Genomic DNA, 21517 nt, shown 5'->3' on the forward strand with positions numbered 1-21517 from the left:
TTTGAAGTAGTAATCAAACTTTAGGAAAAAGGCAGAGACTTTCAAAAACCTTTCTGGGTGTCTTTTGAGAGAGAGGAGGGAATAATTAGTAGACCTTTGTCATATGATTAAGCTTATCAAATCAGGATCGGTTCTACACACACCAATAAGCTCTGATCTGGTTCCTTGTTTTGTAACATTATAAAGAATGAGGAAAACTTGTGCATTGGAAAATAAATTTGTTTAAAGGGTCTCGAATTAATTAATTTATTTCACCTGGGAAATCGCACTTATTTTTTTCAACTGGGAAGGCAAACGGCTGACCTTCAAGTTACTAACATCGACAGGACTTGAAAAGAGAAGGGAGTCTGTAACCTCATCAGAAAAGACTGAAACAGTCAGATACTGTTCCCCAAATATTACAGATTTCCTGTCTTATAGGAATCAAAGCAAATAACCAGAATATCACTCCGGGGTACACCTTCCTGTATAAGCAATGCCCTGGACTAGACCCTCCTAACAGCTGCTCTCCAAGTCTCCGCAGCCAATTCCTTCCTTAATGTGCCTTCACTTTGAGAAAGAAAAAAGAAAACAAAATCCCCCCCATTCCCCGTTCCCAATCTATTACATTTCAAAGGAGGAGAAATAACTGGAAAACCCCGTTTCCTTTGAGAAACGCGTCCGCGGCAGCTACTGAGGGTCTGCCCCACCTTTAGCTTCAGCTTGACAAATGCCTTCAGCGCGTTCTCAGCTCAGCTGGCCCTATGGGTCCCCTAAAATCGCCCGAGCGTCCGCCCTGTCTGACCTGCCCCCCTGCCGCGGCGCACATTTCAACTTTTCAGCTTCACGGTGGAGCTCGCAGTAATTGAGTCGCGAGGGTTATTTTTCCTGGCCTCACCTCGCGGTCCTGAGCCTGCAGGGAGCTTTCGGAAAGACATCGCCCCCTCCCCCTGACTCCCCGGCAGCTTCTGAACGCTGCGCGGGTCTCCGCCCCGCGGGAACCAGGATTGCGATCCGTTCCTCGGCGGCTAGAGGTTGAGGTCGGAGGCTGACACCACCAGGGACCCAACGGAGGGTTTATTCTGCCCAGCTTCACATTTGGGGGTCAAATCGCACTAAAGCCAAACCACCAACGGGGCAGGGAGCAGGTGGTTAACTGCACAAAATAGAGTTACAGAAAAAACCTCGTTTTGCAGGCGAGTGACTTGGTTTCCCTCTGTAGCTTTGCCGTCATAAAAAGCAAGTCCCTCCCCTCTCCTGAGCTGGAAGGCGGGGAAAGGTTATCAGCGGCTCCAGATGGACGCCCGTAGACAGGGTCAGTTTAGGAAGACCGGCAGGCAGGCGTATTAGGCGCGCGGGCTCCCATCCTCATCGCTATGGGAAGCAAGTTTCCCTCATCCCTTCTTGGAAGGTAAGAGCTTTGACATCTGGAAGTGTCAGAAATGAGCCTTTTGCCATAAATCATCCTGAAAAGCATTCAAATCAGACAAGCGTCTAGAGACCCTTTAGACACTCCACCCCCAAAATCCTAGATCAAAGTGCAGTTCCTGGAACCATAAACACCTATTATATGCAAAATCCTACTTATCTGGAGGATGCCAAAACTGAGAGTAAAGTAAGGGCTAAGGGGCACTTTTCGCTGTAAATTTCCTATACAAATCTCAAAATTTTTCTTAGCATTATCAACTACCTTCTTGGAGACAGGCTACAGCGCTTCTAAACCCAATACGCTTTTCTGGAGTCCTCGGAACAGCTGGCCGGGGCTTTTAGCACACAGGACTGGACCTTCGCCTTTGCCTGTTTTTTTTTTCGACCAGGAGAAGCAGGTGCTAGAGTCTGGGGCTTAGGACGTGGAAGGTGGGGAAAGAGAATCCACTAGGTTCTCGTGTAGAGAACAGCAGTCGCTCCTTAGATATTACTCCAGGACGGAAACCTGATTGCAAACCGCTGTTCCTTCGAAACTTGCAAAACCCGGAACAGAAAACTCCCGCCCAGCCAATTTTAGCTCTCGCTGAACTCTCCCGCCTGCGTTACGTTTGCACAGCAACTCTTTGTAAATGTCCGAGTCCTCTCGGAGGAAAGATCGTTAGGGCGAAGAGAACATTAAGAGGGGATCTGGAGGGCAGATATCTTCGATCCCAAGAGAGCAACTTTGTCGCCTCAGAAATGAAAAGACGCCAACTTCCCTCCTGCTCTTTCCTCCTTGGTCAACTCAGAATCAACCGATTGTATTGAAATCTCCTGAAATCCCGAACAGGGATGGCCCAGTCGGCTTCTGAAACCGAGGCCGGGGAATGGCAGGAATGGGGGGCAGAGAGGTTCGGAAAGAAGAGTCCTTCCCCCACAGACATTCCCAGCTGGGAGACGAGCTCGCTCGCAGCGCGTTTATGGAAAGAGGGGGCGCTGGGAACCGCGCTGGCGGCGAGCAGACTCCAGGGTCGAGATTATTCGACACGTGTCTTTTATTCCTCACAATCCATTTCTTACGGGTGATTTATGAACGAATCTCTTTGATCAGGGACGGTTTTATCTGTCCACTGCTACAGATGACAGATGCGGCTGCTAAAATGCCTGGTCCCCGCTGCCTAAAAGGTTGCTCCCCCCCCCCCCTTCCCAAATGCTGTTGCTTTTTCTCTGGCGGTCCCCACCCCCTGCTTCTTCGTTCTCCTTCCCTACCCCCAACCCCGTTTGCTGTCTTAGTTGCAATCCCTCTGGGTGGTTAAGTCAACAAAAAAGCGCAGAGCAGGGTCAGTAGGAAGCCAAGGCAGGCATACTTTGGGCACGCCATCCTCCTGATGCCACATTTGTTAGGGTCTTAAGAAGGCCCCTAGCCGGAGACCAGAAGAGCTTGCTCTTAAGGTGGGGGTTGCCTGCCTTCGGAAAGGAGAAGATGAGGTCCTCACAGCCAAGTCCCATAGGCCTGGCTCTGCCCAGAAAAGGCTCGTGCTGGGGTAGGGAGCCAGTACACCGGGGGAAGCCTCAGCCTGCGGTTCTGTGCGGGCCGGGGCTCATCAGAACAACCACTTTGGCTTAATTGGGGAGGGAAGGAGGCAGCTGGAAAGGGGGAGAGGGGAGAGGATCACGTTACAGAGCCTCCTAGTCCCTAATAGGTAAAGGAAAGCGGAGTCTCTGAAGCGGTTATTAATAGTAGGGGTGTGTTTGTGTGTGTGTGTGTGTGTGTGTGTGTGTGTGTGTGTGTTAGTAGTATTTCATTAAAACCATATCCTGGAACAAAGAGTTGTTCTTTCATGTTTCTTTGCTTTGTTATTACTCTGACAGGAGTTCTAAAAACAGGATTTTTCCAAATCAAAGGATCCCTGGAGTTATCTGCCCCCTCCTAGCCTCCTTTGCCTCCACCAAACTGCTTGCTCTTGGTATCATTATCCCTCTATGGATTCTTTCTTATACTCTTGATTTAGCCAGAGGACATTTAATAGCTGACTGGATTAAATGTTGCAGACTCCAGCCTGGGCTATTTGAAAATGCGGGTCGTGGACTGTGCCTAACATCAGAGAAGGAAAACTGATCTATGAGATGTGTTTTAAGTTTCACGTAGTCCAGCGGGGAGAGAAGGAAGAGGAAGAAGGAGTCTCTAGGTTACAAAGTTAGAAGTTTCAAAAGGTGTGCGTTGATGAAGGGTAGGGAGGGAAGTCAGGGGTGGAATGAGGCAAAAGGCAACCTTAGCAAGAAGCTAATAGAAATTTCCTCCATCATAATGTGCAAACGAGATTTATAAGAACATTTTGTAAATATTGCTCTGGATGTCAGGATTCTTCCCCAGGAATGGAGTGCTGACTCCATTAGGGGTGCATCCACAGACCTCTCTGAAGGACTTGTTTGTCGTTGCTAAATTTGTGGTAGGAAGATGGTTTCTGCTTTAAGTTTGCTTTCAATAATAGTAACAATTCTTTGATTGGTGTTAAGTTTCAGGAACAAAAGAAGAGAAATGTGGGCTGTTTTTGTCCAGTACTATGTTTAGAAAATGGAGGCATAGCAGTCCCAAAGGAGAGCTTCGCACAGCCAAATCTGGGTGTTGGGGTTTGACCGAATATTTCTACAAGGACGGGAAAACCTAGAGAGGCAGGATCTGATGCTCCTCAGTGACCAGGACCTCTGTGAGCTACAACCAAATGATATGATATGCACCCAAAGGTAACAATAAATCAAGGCTAGGAATGACTGGATGGGTATTGAGATTAAACGCTATAGAGAGAAAGAGTCTGTTTATCTGGTCCTGGAAATTTTAAAAATTGTCAATCCTTAAAGCTAATATGATCACTGACTATATTTCATTTCTGATTATGCCTGTAGGAAGCCCAAAAAGGAATAAGATAAACCCTCACAGTAAAATTGGATTTAATATTGTGGAAGAAAATACCCTGACTTTTAAATTTTGTTTAGAGAGCTATATGGGTGGCTATATAATAACATAAGCCAGATGTAATGTCAATTTAACAGAGATTTAGGGATAGTGTTGCATTTAAAAGAAGAGCCACAGCACAGTTCATTGAATATATCGTCTTAATATATGGGCAACAAATATTTAAAACCTTACTGTATGCCAAGACCCTGGCCTGAGCCACATGTTAGCATTCACAGTAACCTCTATGAACATTCCTATTCAACGTGGAGAAAGTAATTGGACTCTCTTCCACATCTGGCGAACTGCTAATTCGTTTTAATTTTGTTTACAAGCTTTCTTCTTGCATAAAAAAAGTGCTTCCTCTGTTTACAAGTCATTTTTAAAAATCCTTTTCAATCAAACTGATCATGTATCTTGGTAAAAGCCCTTCCGCATGGGCTCAGGGATTTCAGAGTGCTGGGTCCCGGCCCCATGAGTAAGGGATCACCCGCTCATCTTTCAGCCCATCCAAGCATCTTGGAGGTTTAGAATCTGTCAGGCCTGGCATTCCTTCCCTCTTCTTATCACTCTCTACCCCTTCAAAAAGGCAATTGATTAGTTTCAGCTTTTCCAAACCGAGATCCGATATGTTTTTCAGGATCAAACGTCTTTGAGAAGTCCAGAGAGCAATGTGGGAAGTGGGGAATGTGAAGAAGGAAAACAGGAGGGGGATGGTGAAATTCATCTCTCACCCTAACTCTCCAAAGGAACCTAGGGGATGCGCATGTTGGGCAGGAGATGGAATTGCGACTTCTGGAAGATGCACTTAACAACTTAAGATGTGTCTTCCCTTTCTGAAAGCAAATGTTTAAAGAAGAAAATAGATATCTAGAAAAGGAGGTTGATGATTTATGCCTGGATTTCTCTCCAAGCATTTGCCTTCCTTGTATTTACAGGCGTGTCCCCATTTGCAAGTTGTACATCTGTTCCTTTCACGTGACATTTCATAAAAGCCCTAACATCTGGGCAAGATAAACTTCCTTCAGGTACCTGCTTAACTTTTCACTTGTCACACTCACATCACCCCCCAAGGCATCCCTTTCCCTCTCCCGCCTGCCTCAGTGGTGGCCTCTGTGGGGGTGCACTTTGTTCCAGTCCTCCCACCTCCCACCCCCATGTCGCTGGCCCCAGTTCCAGCTTCCCACAATATCACCCCCTCCCAGCGCCAACCTTTGCCATGGCCAGGTTCTTTGAGAGACTCCCGATCCTTAGTCTCTCACTTCAGGCCTGACTGTGCAGGTAAATGAGGGTAGCATTTTGAACCCCAGAAAAAAAGTCATATTTTGATTGTCTTCAGACCAAAACCAAACCAAAAGGAAAACTGCCGACTACTCCATACAAACTCACACTTAGGTTCGATAGTCCCTTATACATCTATATATTCCTCAATAAAGTGAAAGAAAAGAGCAGCTGATTTTGGTGGTAGTCATTTCGTGAGATTTCCCTCTCTGGTAGATACGCAAACTTCATGTTTTACAGAAACTTAATTTCACTTGCTGGAAATCTCCCCTCCCCCAAGAAGGCTGCCTTCTGGAATGAATGCTTTTAGAGTTGTTTTTTCTTTTCCTAATCTGGAATTTTGTTCCTCTGACTTCAGCCTAAATCGCACGAAGGAGGAGGACACATCGACAAACTTGAGAGCGGGTGGGAGAAAAAAAAAATAGAAGGAAAAGAAAAGAGTCCACGTAAACAAGAAAGGAGGCTGTTGGAGGCTCTCACTGCAGCAAACCCCAAACGATCTCGTTGCAGGGCGCCCACAAAATCCCGGCTATAATTGAATGTTTTCTTTGAGGTTTTCTGACCATGTGCTTTTTACCATGGTTACTATGACTCTGATTCCAGAAGCTGAATATTCATCATGATCCCATCCCAACCTTTCAGAAGGCTTATCTCGTTGGTCCTTACAAAGAAGGAGAATCTAAAGGGGGCACGTCTGTGCCAGTGATTTTAACCTGCTCCACCTTCCAGTGACCTGCCACATGCTCCTTCTTACTTTATAGACATCTGGGAATTCCATACATGCCTTAAACTCCAATTACACACCTTCTTCAAAGGACACGTGCTTTGATTTGCTAAGAACATTAAGTGGGCTCACGTCCTGAGGCCTTGAGACAAAAGCGAGGGGAAAATGGAAAATGTATCCCATGTCGTTTTTTTTTTTTTAAATTTAAACTGGGTCTATCCTTTGCTGTCCAGTAAATAAAGATAGTTAATAATCCTCCTATTTGCACATTCGTGGGCTCTCAAAGAGTTGGAAGGTTTCTGAGAAATAGTGGGATTGCCGGCTTTGAGAAAATATGAAGAAACCGATTTCTCCTTCCACTTTGCCAGTGCACTTTCCTTCCACTTTCACTGGTGCTGGGGGCGGCGCACTCTTTACGACATATAAGCGGAAAATTCTGCAAAAGTGGCCCCCGGGGATCCCCGCCCGACCCCTGTCTGTAGCTAATGTGGGCCCGTCTCTGGAAATTCGAGGTTGGGCCTTTGCCTGAATCTGTTGCTATTGCTCCCCTTGCTACCGCTGACACTTGGCACCGCCGCCTCCTAGCAGCGGCCAGACGCGGGGCTGGGGGCCTTCCACGCAAACCGAAGGAGATACGGACATCGTCATTCTCCCCACCGCGCGAGCCGGGCCCGCCACCCACGCAGGGGAGACCGTGCCCGTGCCCCTCTCCCGCGCCTGCCGCAGGTGAGACCCTCGCTCCCCACGGAGTTCTGTTTGGGTTTCCGTGGCGTTTGTTCCCCGCAGGTTTGTTTGTTTTTCTTCAAATTACAGATGCAGGGAAAACCGCCTGACATCATGAGAGCGGGACAAACGCTCACTTTGAAGGATTCCTGGGCAGGACTTCAAGTGAAATCATATGCCTGAGAAGAACTTGATACCGGTCTAGAGAAAATAACCAGTTCTGACTTTGCCAAACCATGGAATGTGCAAAATGCTCTACTTTTTTGCAAGAGGCCAAGTGTCCCTTAAAAAGCTCCATTATGAATGTGAACCTTAAGACCGAAGGGTCAAGAAGCTTGTGCCGTTGTTGAGTGTGGGAAAAAATTTACACACATTGTGCAAGTTTCTGCTTCTTAACATTATTTTATTAATAATACGTTCCACTTTGGGGAGGGGAACCTGTAACTGTGCGTGAATTATCATCTGGACATGTGCTTCTGTGCACAAAAGGGGAAATGTGCATATGGGTAAAAAAATTACTGCTTTCTTATAACTAAAGGCTATCAATCTGACCAACTTATAAATAAGATAAAAATAATCAGTAGCACAATTAAAGGAAACATTAAATTTTCTACAATTTACCCAAGACAATTTAATACAATACTTTCCCCTAGCAAATGCATTCTGAAGGAAAAAGATCCCAAGTGAACCAACACATTAACTGGAAAGCGTTAGCTTCTTATTTGCGAAACAAGAGGTAATTCATTCTATGTGTTCTTTAAGTAAGGGTAGGTAGCAAAAATAAAATGAAATAACATAAAATCAAAAGAAGATATAATGGTGGAGGGAAAGAAACAGGTGGCTTCATTTCTATTCTAAAAAAGAATTTCACGATTTATGTCTTGTGTATACAGGGGTAGGGATTAGAATCTGCAAGCTGGAAATTGCATTCCAGTAGTTAATATTTTTCATTGTGCAGTCGCCTCATTCAAAATAAAACTACCACCTTTTTCATTCATTTATTTCTCTGAAAATCTGGGGGGAAACATTACCTTCAGTTTAGTATTTAATATTACTATAAATATGGCATTTGCTTTTCTCCAAAGTGTTTCCCCTTATGAAAAAAGTAGAAAAAGCAAAACACATTAAAAAAAGAAAGAAAGAAAAGGCAAATGGAGAGCTACCTTTCTTTGACACATCTAGTTCTTATATCCAGAGTTAAGATAACAATTACCTTCTCAGCAGTGATGGCCAGCTCCATCCTGGTGTACCTTAAGAAATCTGAAATATCAAATAGTCAGACCAAGCTAGTGAACAAGGAGACTCCCCACGAATAATTTAGAAAATGGAGGTGGTTGGATGATACATACAAAAGAGAATTACCAACCTAATGCTTTCCCTCATCCTCCTAGGACACCCTCCTTACATTTCTAACCTGCCTTCCACACAACACACACACACCCCCCACAAATACACCAACACATAATCGCCTTCCCTTTCTGTTATTTGCTAAAGGACTATCAAAATAAAAAAATAATAATACTTCTCAAAGCTTTCACTAACCTTTTAATACAAGTAAATGCTGCAGACTCCTTATTGTAAAATATTGTCTGAAATATTAACAATAAATTCATAATATTCTTATGTCAGCATTCTATGGTGCTGTGTGAAGAAGAAAACAAAAACCTTCAGGCAATAAAATAACCTCGACCTGAGCTAAGCAAAAACGATCTGTTTGGATACATACACTTATTAGTCATTGTTTGAAACAGGCACCAAAATAATTTTCCAGTTTGAAAGCTTCCCCAGTTACACTTGAATGCAGTAAGTCGGATGTAAAAGCTAAGAACTGATACAAAACCACCATTTCTAATAATGTTAATTATAAAAGCCAGTATGTTCCTGGCCCACAAATAATCAGAATGAAATAAAAAATCAAACACCCCCGTTTGCCCATTATTGTTTTACTTAACTTCAGATTGTGTGTGTATGTATGATCTCACCAGGGAAAAATTCTGTGTAATTCTGGATAAAATATAACGCTAATGAATTGACTAGTAACTGCATAGCTGTAGTATTTAAAACTGTGATTATTCCAACAGTTACCAAGGATACTGAAAGTTCAGGATCTTCATTATTTGTATATTATTCCACAGCCTTATATTCTTCACACATTAAAAAAAGAATGATGCTTCCCAAATAGCATCAATATAGGGATATATTAACTTTTCTTTTTAGCAAACATGACACTAAACGTCATATTCATTCATGAGAGAAGAGTTAAGCAAATTACAAATGGAATTTTCTCTTTTCTGCTGATTTACACTTTATTTTCTATGCATTTCTGGTCATTTCTATGTGTGTACAGATAATTTTCATAACACTATATGTGTTTTCACTGAAAAGAACCTGTTATTTAGGAATCTTCACAAAGAGTGAAGAGCATGACAAAAAGTACATAATAAGAGAATAGTGCAGGTTTTATACTCCTTATTTGCATTTAACTGTTTTAACAACTATCACCTCAAAATAAAAAAGAGGTGAATAGAAAATTTGTTAGTTTTTGCTGTTTGGAGACAATAAGAGATGAAGAGATGCTACTAAGCCCTCTGAATACCAAACTGGAATAATAATAAAGCTGTCTTTTAAAATAACATGCTTGTGCCTGTCAGTAGCTGCTTTGAGTTTTTCATTGCTTTGTTTATATTAGTGCCCCCTCCCTCCTGGGTGCCTCTAGAATTAAACAAGCAGGTATTTACCACCAACTTAATCTTTAGCTTTAAAAATATAGACCAAACTCTAAGGTTCTTTAAATTTTTTATCATATTTATTTATTGCAGAAAAATATACAAAGATATTTACAAAACAATCATAAAAATATGAATGCATTTAGACACCGGATCTATTTGCATTTTACCATGGGTCCTCAATAAATAAATAGAATGTTGTTTTTTGTATTTTAAGTTTTTTTTTTGTTTTTCCCCTCAGAGGAAGGATGAAAAAAAGAATTAACTGACTATGGTTTTGCAGGCCAGTTTGATCCCAGTATTTTTATTGCTAAAGGTGTTCTTATAGTTCCTCTGATTGTTACCATTTTAAAATAGAGAAAGTCCATAGTGATGCCTTTCCTTTCAGTGGCTGATTGGCACGACCTCTTGAGAATGCATGCATGAAAAAAATAAAAATAAAAACATTCTTCGTCAAAAAAAAAAAAAAACACAAACAACTGTTCAGACTTCTATCAGAATGCAGAGGTGTGAGGATGGTGCCGCTGCCCGTCTGGGAATCACTGTCCACGGGCCTGTCTCGCTTTCTCTTTTAAAAGTGCGCCCCACGCCCTGTTTCTTTGAATTTGGATTTTGCTCTTCTAATTTCCAAGAAAATCTTTGGCATATATTTTTATTTTTAGTTATCCAGCTCCAGAGTCTCTAGACTGTCCATTTTCTCCTTCTCTGGAAACAATGACATCTGCAAAAACCCAGAGGGGGGGGGGGGGGGAGTCGGTTATTGTTTAGGTCTCTGTGGCTGTTTTCTAAGACTAGTGAGCACTGTTCTCATCACCACCACTGAGAAATTAAGCTGAACAACCTGGAAGGATTTCAGCCCAAGGGCAAGAGGAAGTGGGTGGGTGGAAAGGAGGAGGAGGTGGAATTTGTTTTAAAACATTTGTTTTAAGGAGAACAAAAATTGAAAGCCGAAAGAAAGGGTGGCGCTGACAAAACGGTCCTTACCCGTGACCCTGGGTGTCTCTGTCTCCCCTCCTGTCACGCACACTCACGCGCACACACACCCCTCACCAGGGCGCATCCCCCTGGAGACTGCTCTCCCTAGCGGGGCCAGACCGGCCTTCCGGGGACGCTGGGGGCGCGAGGCAACGGTGCCAAGGGAGGTGGGAAGGCTGAGAGGAGAGTGGGAGAGGGGAGGAAATCGAGGTGGACTGGGAGCCGCGGCCTGGCCGGCCTGCCGTCTGCCACCTGAGAGGCGAAGGGGTGCAGCGGCGCGGTCCTTACCTAGGTCTCCGGCCCTGCTGAGGGGGTGGGGGGCTCCGCCTGCTAGTGGGACGCGGACATGGACCAGGCCCCCTCCATCCTCCAGACCGAGAAGGCGTAGCTGAGCCGCTCGTGAGCCACATAGCTGCAGCTTGCCATCTTGGAGTCCAGCTCGTCGCTCTGGAGGACCTGGTAGAGGAAGTCGATGTACCTGGCCGCCAGCTTGAGGGTCTGAATCTTGCTCAGCTTGTCCGAGGGCAGCGTGGGGATGATCTTCCGCAGCGCGGCGAACGCCTCGTTCAGCGACTGGGTGCGTTGGCGCTCCCGCACGTTGGCCATGACCCGCTGCGTCTGCAGCTCCTCGTAAGACTGCGGACTCCCGCCGCCGCTGCTGCTGCCGCCGCCGCCCGCGCCGCCGCCGCCGCCACAGCCCGCAGACTTCTTGCCGCGCTTGCCCTGGGCCGGGCTGCCCGGCTCGTCGCCGCCTCCGACGCCCCCGCCCGCGGCTCCGCCGGGCCCCGCGCCGCCGCCCGCGCTGCGCCGGCTGCTGCGCCGCTTGCGTCCCCCGCGCTTGCCGCTCGGCGGCTGCTGCCGGTCTGGCTCTTCCTCGCTGTTGCTCAGGCTGTCGTCGGCCGGCGAGACTGGCGAGCTGGACACGTCCTGCATCATCTCTCGAGCGGCGACGCGTGGCCTCGCGGGCCCGGGGCAGAGGGGCAGCCCGGGGAAGAGGAGAAGAGCGGGGCGCCTCAGCCCGCCAGCTTCCCCCGCGCGCGGCGCCGGCCCGGGCGGTGCGGCCCGCGGAGGAGGGAGCAGGAGGATGGACGGGAGGGACCTCCGCGGGGAGGGCGCGCGGGGGAGGCGGGGAGGGAGGCGGGAGGGGGAGGGGACGGTGTGGATGGCCCCGAGGTCCAAAAAGAAAGCGCCCAACGGCTGGACGCACACCCCGCCAGGCCTCCTGGAAACGGTGCCGGTGCTGCAGAGCCCGCGAGGTGTCTGGGAGTTGGGCGAGAGCTGCAGACTTGGAGGCTCTTATACCTCCGTGCAGGCGGAAAGTTTGGGGGCAGCAGTGTCATTGGCCTGACGTGAGGAGGAGGGACTTTTCGAAGTTTTATAGGAAAGTTTCCGCTTTCCAGTCCCCCTCCCCCGTCCCACCTCCCTTCCTCGGGGTCTAACAGTTCGTCCTCCCAAACCATTCAAAAACGACCTGGCCCGGGCGGCCGGCCCCTCCACCCGCCTCCTAGCCGCCCTCCCCCTTCCCTCCCCGTCGCCTTCCTCCGGCGGGCGCGGGGCGATTTCCTTCCCCGCCGGAGCGTGCGGGCAGCGCCCCCGAACCCTAGCGCAGCCCAGGAAGCGGTCGGAGGAGACTGTCCTGGCCGCGGTGGCAGCCCCATCCGGAGTGGCTGTGACAGCAGCAGTGGCAACAGCTTCTACACAGTGGGTGATGTCTCATCTCGCCCAAGTTCCCTCTAGGTCCGTGGGGCCGATTTGGGATTGCTGGGGCTGGGGGGGGTGGTGTGGCGCGGGGTGGGGGGGCATGCCAAGAAAAGTGTCAACCGCGGAGCCCACCCAATGGTCAGGTAGACGAACCCCTTGGAGTTCCAAGGGCCAAACCGCGGCGGCCCAGCCCCGAGGTCCTGGGCGTTTCTGAAGACGTGGCCGCGCCGCGGGGGCTGAGGATTTGCGTCCCGGCCTGCTCTCTCGCCCTTCTGGGCCCTTCTTTCCCCTCTACAACGACCCAGTCTGACACTCCCCAACATCCAAAGGACTACGCCTCGGAAGGTGCTCGAAAGAGGCAGAAGTTCACTCTTCGGTGGAAGGAAACCCAGTCCATGGGAAAGGCAGCAGAGCCAGAGGGGGGCAGCGCAGCGCCTTTGCTGCGGCCCTAACAGCTGGCAATGCCAACCCAAGGGAGAGACCCTGTGGCCATTTCATCCCCACCCCCAAATTAGGCTCCGCATTGTGACCTTGAAAGGCCAGCTTGTAAGAGAGTGAAGTGGGAATTTGATAGCGCCTAGACATAGGGGCTGCCTGCTCTGAGACCCCCCCGCCCCAGCCCCCACTCTCTAGGGCATCCAGTGGACAATTAGGCTTCGTGAGCCCCAATTCCAAATACTTGGATACGCTAACATTTTAAGCATTTCTGTCTATACGTTAAAACGAAGAGCCCCAAAGAGGGTGTTAATGTAGATCCTGGCAAACTGGAAGCAACAAAGTTGGTGAACCAGAAAGGAAGTCGCCTTGGATAAGAAGCCCATCTTTTGCAATGCCATACTTGTTTCCTTTTTGAAATGAATTGAGGTAAAATAACCGTTTCAGGTCCATCCCTTACATGGCAAAGTAAAAAGCTGGAGTCAGTACACAGTGTTGGGGTGGGGGCAGCGTTTGGGGGCGACGAGTTTTGTGCACCGCGCTGGAGTACCCTGCACTTAAGGTCCGCTCATGGGCTTCTCAGTACGGACTCGCCGGCGGGAACAATTAATTGAGCAAAGCGCCCCTTTCTGGGCTGGACCAAGGTTCGCGGCTGCAGATATCTCAAGCTGGAGGCAAGAGCCCAGGCGAGGCGCAGGCAGGCCACGTGGCTGTTCCCTGCTGAGACTCGCAGCTTTGGTCTTGGAAACCTTAGGGTGTGGAGCTCCTTGGGCCAACTGAAGAGTTCAGCTTTTTGGGAGAAGTGAGGGCGAGTGTTATTTCTCCAGCGAGGTGTAAACAAGACTGTGCTTTCATGGGAGGGACAAATTGCAGAGTTGATCCTTACCATTTTTACAGAAATATTACGACTACAGCTTGTCAACTGGCCTGTTTAGTGAGCCGCTGCCTTATTGTAAAATAGTCTGTCTGAAAATCAGATTCGACTTGACCTCCACTTAATTTCAGTAGCACTCTAGCAGTTCTCAAAACAGTCACCCCTGCACCCTTGCGTTTGCATCTTCCGCTACAGGATTTTATCTCTTGGAAGCGCTTAGAGAATGCGGCAGAAATTCTGCCCCACTCTCCACCAAGTGTTCTTTTTGTAAATCTGAATTTACAGTATTCTGCAATTCTTATTTAGAACGTGGCTGCAGAAATCTGGAAACCTTTTCCACTTAAGCTATTTTTTTTAAAGATAAATCTTATTTTTGTTTTGTTCTTTTTTTTCTCTTTTCTCAAAAATAAATAAAGAGATCGAATCATTGGACTCTTTCCTTTGTGGCCACGGATAAGCAAGACAGGAAAGTGTGGGTAAACTGTAAAGGAAATCTTACCTGACCAAGGGGAATTTGGGAAGGGGAGGGGAGCGGACAAGCTAGAGGAGAAACCAAGTCCACAGCAGCGCAGCAGCCAGGGGTCATTAGCCAGTCCATCTTGCAAAGTCATCAGTCTCAAAGACTGGTTCTTAAACAAGTGAGCCCAGCCCTTTTCCCGGCACTAAACTTCTAGCTGATGAAGAGCTCCTGGCCATTGGGTACAGGGACCCCCCCAAGGCTCAGGCGACGCTCTGATTCCAGAATACTTAGAGCGGAATTCAAAATGAACACCTAACCAGAACCATCCTGCCCATGGAATCTTTCAGCCACAGTCACAAATGATGACTAGTTCTAAGAAGAAATGGCTCTTGAACTGTTCCGGGGAGTGGAGGATGAGACGACTTTTGAGTTCTTAAGTAGGGCTTGAATGTTACTTTTGTAGCAAAAGGTAGTCCAGGAGGTACCTCTCAAAAAATGGCTGGAGCTAGATACTCCCTGCTTTGCAAACTGCAACACGCCCTGGCTGACGAGTCCAGTCTGCTCATATACAGCCCTTTCTTATCTAACATTTTACCTAACAATTTTCTTTTCCACATTTGCAAGGATGGCTCCCTTTTTACTTGTTGACAGGTCAGGTATAATTCTGGATTCTCTTATATATGCAACAATAATTGCAACTTCTGCCATGTTTAGTTTAAATTTGAAAGCTTCTTTCTAAAATCCCAATCTTGGGATCATAAAAACAATCTTAGAAATTTTCTTTTGAGGCTGAAGCTAGCCTAACTGGAAGGATGTCAGTAGGGACTACCTTCTTTGGGAATCCTAGATTAACTGGAATTCAGTCATTTTGCCTCCTTCTAAAGTAAAGTCCTCCCCAAAAAAATTTAACTGAAAAAAAAAAATTTCTTTTGTACTTGGGTAGTTCAAAACGATCTTTGTTTTCAAACTGCAAACTTGGCATGTTTGCAATCCTGCCTGAGGAATGTGTGCTGTGTTAAAAATTGAAACAAAAAATACTGTTTAACAGAGTTAGAAATCTCACACTGAACATATACAATAAGTATTAAGTATCCTGACGGTTTGAATATGCTGTGATATTCTCTTAGCAATAACCAATTATAAATCCTTTTAGATAAGGAAAAGAAACACACACTATAGAATGGTTAGCAAAATGGTAAATTCTGGAGTTTGGGCTTCCATAAAAGGTGAGTACCTCAGTCTGTTCCTACTCTTCTTTCTCCTCAGACTTTAGATGGCCTATCACCTGTTTGTTGGCTCCGAGTTCTGAGAAATAATTTATCTGAATTGCATAAATAATGCACAGGAGCATTCGCACGGAAGGGAGTGAAAATTAGAAAGGCTGCAATTGAGTGAATATCAGATGAGGTTCTATATTTTAGATTTCATCTTGTTTTGAACACTCCAGAGAGACTGCTGTTTAAATGAGAGAATTTTAGTAAAGTGGAATATAAAGTCATGTATGTCAACACAATAACTGTGTAAAAGCTTATTCTTCTTTCATGACCCTGGTAGCCTTAATGATGTTTGAACACCTTTCCCTATATAAAAACTCATTCTCTTTCTCTTTAAATGATGATTTAATTCATAAATTCAACTGATTCTACATTTTTCTATCTGAATATCTTTAAAAGTAAAAAAAAAAACTAAAGTTATAAAATGTGAAGTTTTCAATCCAGAAATAAAACAAAAAAGTAAAAAACACAATAAATTGGGGTGCGAACAGTACCGCAAGTGAAATTTTCAAATAAATGTTAATCTTTAAAATAGCTGACATTCTGAACTCAGCTTAAGGATGGGATGAGGAGACATAGGTCTAACCTGTAGAAAGTGCAGGATCAGAATATGGGAAAGTATGGAGTCTTGAAGAGCATTTTTTTTTCATTTTTTTTTCAGGGGGTGTGCAGGCTGGAGAGTTGGTGTCTTAGCTGCCCATTAACCTTGTTGGAAAACACACTCACTTCACTTGTATCAAGGAGTTGCTGGAATAACTGATGAAAGAATGCAAGAAATAAATAGTTATTCATAGGAACTATTATCATGGTCTTAGTCTTTCTACACAGCATTATGTGTCTTCTTTTTAATCATCCGATGACCACTAATTTAAATATAAATGGAATGATTTACATTCTATGGTTTTTCAATTCAATTTCTCTTTCTGATTACTCATAACTTTCACCTTTCTTCACAGGAAGGGATTTCCGTTTTTCACAAATGGGTTTTCCTGAAGCCTTATGTCCTGCTGCTATTGTTTGGTTTGGTTCTTTCTGCAGAAAACATGTTGTTTTTGCCAGTCACCACAAGAGGACACAATTTCCCAGATAACTTTGTTTAGAAAGAAGCTCAGAGAAGAGGAAAGCTAACAAAACAGCAAAAATAACACACAATTAATGAATATCATTTGGAGATGTCTATTTGATTTATGCCATTTTTATTAATTAAAAAAACGAGTTAGCATTCAAACTTTTGAAGATTTTATAATTTGTACTTTCTTAGAACATAAAGAAAATATACTAAATATACTAACGTAGTTAAGGGAAAATGTTTATTTTACGTTGACATAATTTTGTAGAAAACTCTTGGTGACTTTGAATTTTACTTAATTCCATGTTTGGCAAGGAAAAACAGTTTATTTTTTTTTTCTAAAAGATTTTTCAAAATGCCTTTAACAGTTTGAATTTCTACTTCAGGCATTTGGGTTGTCTTTACATTGAAAACTATATGAAAATTATGTTTTATAGTTTTCCACTTATATTTTAATGCAAATTTTAGGATAATAAATTATTTTGCAGATACATGGAAAAAATGTGATATCTTAAGGTACTGACTCTCAGCACTTCCTCAGAATTATTATACACAATCTCTGATTTTAGAGATCCTTCCTCTTTTCTAGTACCTTCTTTCAAAAACATTTTAGAATATTTGATTACTTTGTGCATTAAATTGGATTATAGCTTGATACTTTTCTGAAGACTTTCGTGGTTCTGGTGGATTGCTACCATGATCAGGCTGTGGAATCCTGCTTTCCTTGGAACTAAATGCTTTTGCTTTGCGTTTGTATCTTTATGCAGATATATCCCTGATTACTCTCTCTGGGACCCTGCTGGAGTGAGTGAGCAGTAGACCAAAGACTCTGAAAAAAAAAAAAAGGAAAGAAAGCGGAAAGAGTAAGAGAAAATAAGAAAAATAAGGAGGTCAAGAGATAGATCAGAATCTGGAGAGAGAAGGTGAAAGAGCTGGAACAAGTGGACAAGAGTGATAGAGAACAGAGAATGAGACTTTATGTATAGGAGGAATAAAAGGCCTAAATAACAAGAGAAAGAAATTGATACATTTGAGAGAAATATAAAAGCTCCAGGATTATTTGTCTCTGTTTCTGATCAAAGACACTGCCTGTCCCTGGTACAGACATTTAGATTCGAAAATTTCTGTAATTGTTGCCCAAGTCATAATAAAGTTGAGACAGGTGGAGAGCCATTCAATTTATAATTAAGGTTGGTGTTCATCTAATGGGCGAGCTCTGTGCCAAATTAGAGTAAAGATGGCAACATGTTGTCATTACTGGATCTTAGGGTGGATCTCATCTGGGGGAAGACAGATGTCATCATTTTTCCATGGACATGATATTATTTTCCATTTGACCTGCACATTAGAAGTCAAACTGTATTTTTCCTAGTGGTTCGCTAGGGTCAATGTCTTTGCCCTTCCCACCACAGATACCTTAGTAAAAGCAATGCAAATGACGATTCTTGTTCTCACTCACTCTATTCAAGACCTTGAGACATTGTAAGGTTCTGGTTCTGCCTAATGGTGCATTTGGGAGATCTGAAATCTGGTTTCAACTGGCACTAATTAACTGCAATGGATTTATTGATTCTTTGGTAATTTAACATAAATGTGTCAATGCCTCTTGGGTTCTGTGAGTAAGAAGGTTTAGTCCCTGACAAATATGTAACAGTATTTTGGGAAACAAAATATGAAAATAATTTTGTAACATAGGGAGATAAATATTATGATATATGTGTGCACAGAATGCCAAGGAAGGACATCAAACCTGGACTGAGGTGATGAGTGCCTTTGTGCATTGGAGAATTACCTTAATGCCATGGTGGTGGCCAGGAATGCTGGCCCAGACAGCACAGAAAGGCTCACAGACCAAATTAAGATACAGATGACATGTCACATTGTTTATTGAGTCAATCTGAAACATACAGCAAAAAAAAAAAAAAAAAGGAAAATCTATAGCCTAGTTTAATATACTGGGATAGGTTGCAAACAGGCAGGAAGGACCATGCTCCCCAGATCCTGTTGTATATGATATTAACCTGTCCTAGGTTTTTTTTCTATTTCCCTATGTCAATCTTCCCTGCTGATGCTGTGCTCAAGAGGTCCAAAGTTAAGGATAAGCATGAATGGAGGATGAATGGAGAGACACAGGGCAGAAGCTCTTGTCCACGGCTGGGACTGAACAGCGTGGCTGAAACTGTTAGTTCTGTCTTTTGGGACCAGCTCTAGATAGATAGAGCATAGTGAGAAAATGAAGAAATCAGAACCCGCCTGGTCTTGTCTCACTGTCTTGATTTCTGTCAATTGAAAGGTCTTGAAACCTTGAATTATGTCTATCAAATAAGACATACTCTTCTACTTCACTCTCAGTTGTGAGCTAGTAACAAAAAATATTGCATAGGCTCTTTGTTTTAACTGTAATGGGCTGTAGAGACAAAGTTGTCATCAAGAGTAGGAATATTTCCAGGAAATATGAAGTGTATGTAATGAAGACCGGGAAAACAAAAATATCCACTAACGGTCTTAAGCAACCTTAATGCAATTTTAACTTTACAGCCAAATTTTGGACAGGAAGAAAGTAACAGTTATGTATAAATTAAAAGAAAGACAAAGGACCGGGCACAGCGGCTCACACCTGTAATCCCAGCACTTTGGGAGGCCGAGGTGGGTGGATCACGAGGTCAGGAGATCGAGACCACCCTGGCTAACACGGTGAAACACCGACTCTACTAAAAATACAGAAAATTAGCCGGGCCTGGTGGCGGGCTCCTGTAGACCCAGCTATTTGAGAGGCTGAGGCAGGAGAATGGTGTGAACCCGGGAGGCAGAGATTGCAGTGAGCCGAGATCGCACCACTGCACTCCAGCCTGGGCGACAGAGCGAGACTCCATCCCCCCCAAAAAATAAAAAAAAGAGACAAAGATATTAATTCTGAACAACATGAGCAGGCTTGGACTATCTGATGAGCAGGTAGATACTATAAATGAATTATACTTAATTTATTTTGTTTAACTGGGACATCCTCTAAAATATACTACAATCTGATTTAATTATGAGAAAGAACAAACTCTTCTTCTAGATTTATGTAACATTAATTCAGTGTTATTTTCATTATGTTGATTCTTATATGAATGTTGGGCACCCAGATTTTAAATAGAGATTCATTAAAATATTCCATGGTAATTTTGTAGAAATTTTAACACATATTTTAAATGGAAGAGAAAGAATTTTAAGAGAAAATTTAGCAGAACGATTATTCAATTTTACATGTGAGTACAGTAGCAATCACAACTGCTTTATCTTGTATCATTCCCATGGGTTACTAGGTATAGCAGAAGTTCATATTTTTGGAATAATTTGATAGAATGAAAGCAGAATTAAAATAGAACAAAAAGGAATCTAATTCTACTTTAACTTATTGTCAAATTCTTAACACATCACACTTGAGGACTGGAGGAACTGCTTACAAAATGCACTTGAATAAAATCATAGAATACTGGAACTAGAAGAGGTTTCAGAAGTCCAGAGCAACTCTTCCTTTTCTGTCAAGGCAGAGTGGCTGTAGAGAGTAGAGTAGTGGATTGTAGCCTGGATTCTAGAGGCAGTCAGCCTGGGTTGAAATATGGCTCAACTTCTCACTACCTGTTTAACCTTAGATAAGTTACTTACCCCTCCATGCTTCCTGTGAAAGGGAGAAAATAATGTACATCATTAGGTTGCTGTGATTATTAAATTCCTAAGTGCTAACCCCTTAAGATGGTGCCTGGTACTTGGTATATGTTTTATATTATTGTTTTAACTGAGAACTAAGTTATGCAAGACCTTGTAGACTGAAATGAAGCATTTGCCCTCAATTCTGAACGCAAAAGTTGCACTTTAAAGGGTAAATGAGGAAATTAATTGATGAGCCATTTCTGTTTGAAGAGCAACTATTTCTATATCCATCTATTACCACCCGAAGCCACAAAGTGCACACTGGGGACATCAACTGGAAGTTTTATAATTTATCTATGCCCTGCCTGTCAAAGATGGTAACAGGACACATATGACTTCTTCAGCTTCTATACTGGGCCACATCTTTGCTGAGGTGAAGACTATCATATTAAACTGTCTACTTGATACCACAATGTGGGATTCTCACAGACATCTCACTACTGTCACTTTCACATAACCTATTGCTTCCACCCCTGCAAATAAGTAAATTTTGGTAAATTGTTTATCTGTTTAGCCTAAAAGCCTAAGAGCCATCATCAATTCCTCTGTTTTTCTTAGCCCACTATCTCCTTCTTCCAAGTGATTATGAGAGGAGAGCAGTCTCCCACCAAGACTGACAGACTGGATATTCACCAATAGTAGGAAGCTGGTTTGCATGCAGGACAATTCACAAAACTAACAGAGATGACATTGCCAGAGTTTGTAGCACTAAGATTCTCTGTGGCACAATTTGGCATACAGTGGCTCATAACTGGAGTCTGTTTCATTTGTGTTAGGATTTTTTCCCAAGTAGCCTAATTGCCACAAGAACACAGACTCTTCTCATATTACTCAAGGACTCCGTAATGTGCAAAATAGATACTTCATAAATTCTTGTGTATTGATTATTATTCTCTTTGGAGAATTACAAGAAGTTCAGTCTTCCATAGGTTAAGTATTTCTCAGTTTATCTCAGTGTTACCTTAAACCTGCATTTTAGCTAATATACACAAATAATAAAACCAAGTAGTATCTGTTACTTAAAATCAGAGATTAAAAACACTTCTTTAGAAATATTAATTTAGAGAATATTTCTTTCTGGATTCTGGAATTACCCAATGAACATATCTGGCCCTGCTTGCCCTAGTACAATAATGAATAATTGGGACAATTTTGTACTTTGTATCATAGAACCGGAAGGATGTGACACAGTACAAGTATTGATGAGAAGTAAAAAGAACTACAATAAAGCAGAGACCAT

The 21517-nt window shown here is 43.9% G+C and overlaps 1 protein-coding gene and 2 long non-coding RNA genes across 3 annotated transcripts in view; 1 reads left to right on the forward strand and 2 right to left on the reverse strand.

The window, feature by feature from the left end:
• LOC134758897 (uncharacterized) overlaps positions 1-2024 on the reverse strand; it is a 105674-nt gene extending 103650 nt beyond the window's left edge. Inside the window, exon 1 of the long non-coding RNA XR_010134611.1 lies at positions 1670-2024. This is a non-coding gene — a long non-coding RNA (uncharacterized lncRNA). The remainder of the gene's footprint in view (positions 1-1669) is intronic.
• LOC134758899 (uncharacterized) lies at positions 1298-10272 on the forward strand. The gene is made up of 2 exons (XR_010134613.1): positions 1298-1390; positions 5979-10272. It is a non-coding gene; the product is annotated as an uncharacterized lncRNA (long non-coding RNA).
• Positions 10273-11052: 780 nt separating this feature from the next.
• On the reverse strand, positions 11053-12050 carry TWIST1 (twist family bHLH transcription factor 1). The gene has a single exon (XM_055347493.2). It carries the CDS (start codon positions 11702-11704, stop codon positions 11099-11101), a length of 606 nt encoding a protein of 201 aa, XP_055203468.1. The 5' UTR covers positions 11705-12050; the 3' UTR covers positions 11053-11098.
• Between the last annotated feature and the right edge of the window lie 9467 nt (positions 12051-21517).

The sequence above is a fragment of the Gorilla gorilla genome, chromosome 6 (genome assembly GCF_029281585.2).
Source record: "Gorilla gorilla gorilla isolate KB3781 chromosome 6, NHGRI_mGorGor1-v2.1_pri, whole genome shotgun sequence".
Classification (NCBI taxonomy): domain Eukaryota; kingdom Metazoa; phylum Chordata; class Mammalia; order Primates; family Hominidae; genus Gorilla; species Gorilla gorilla.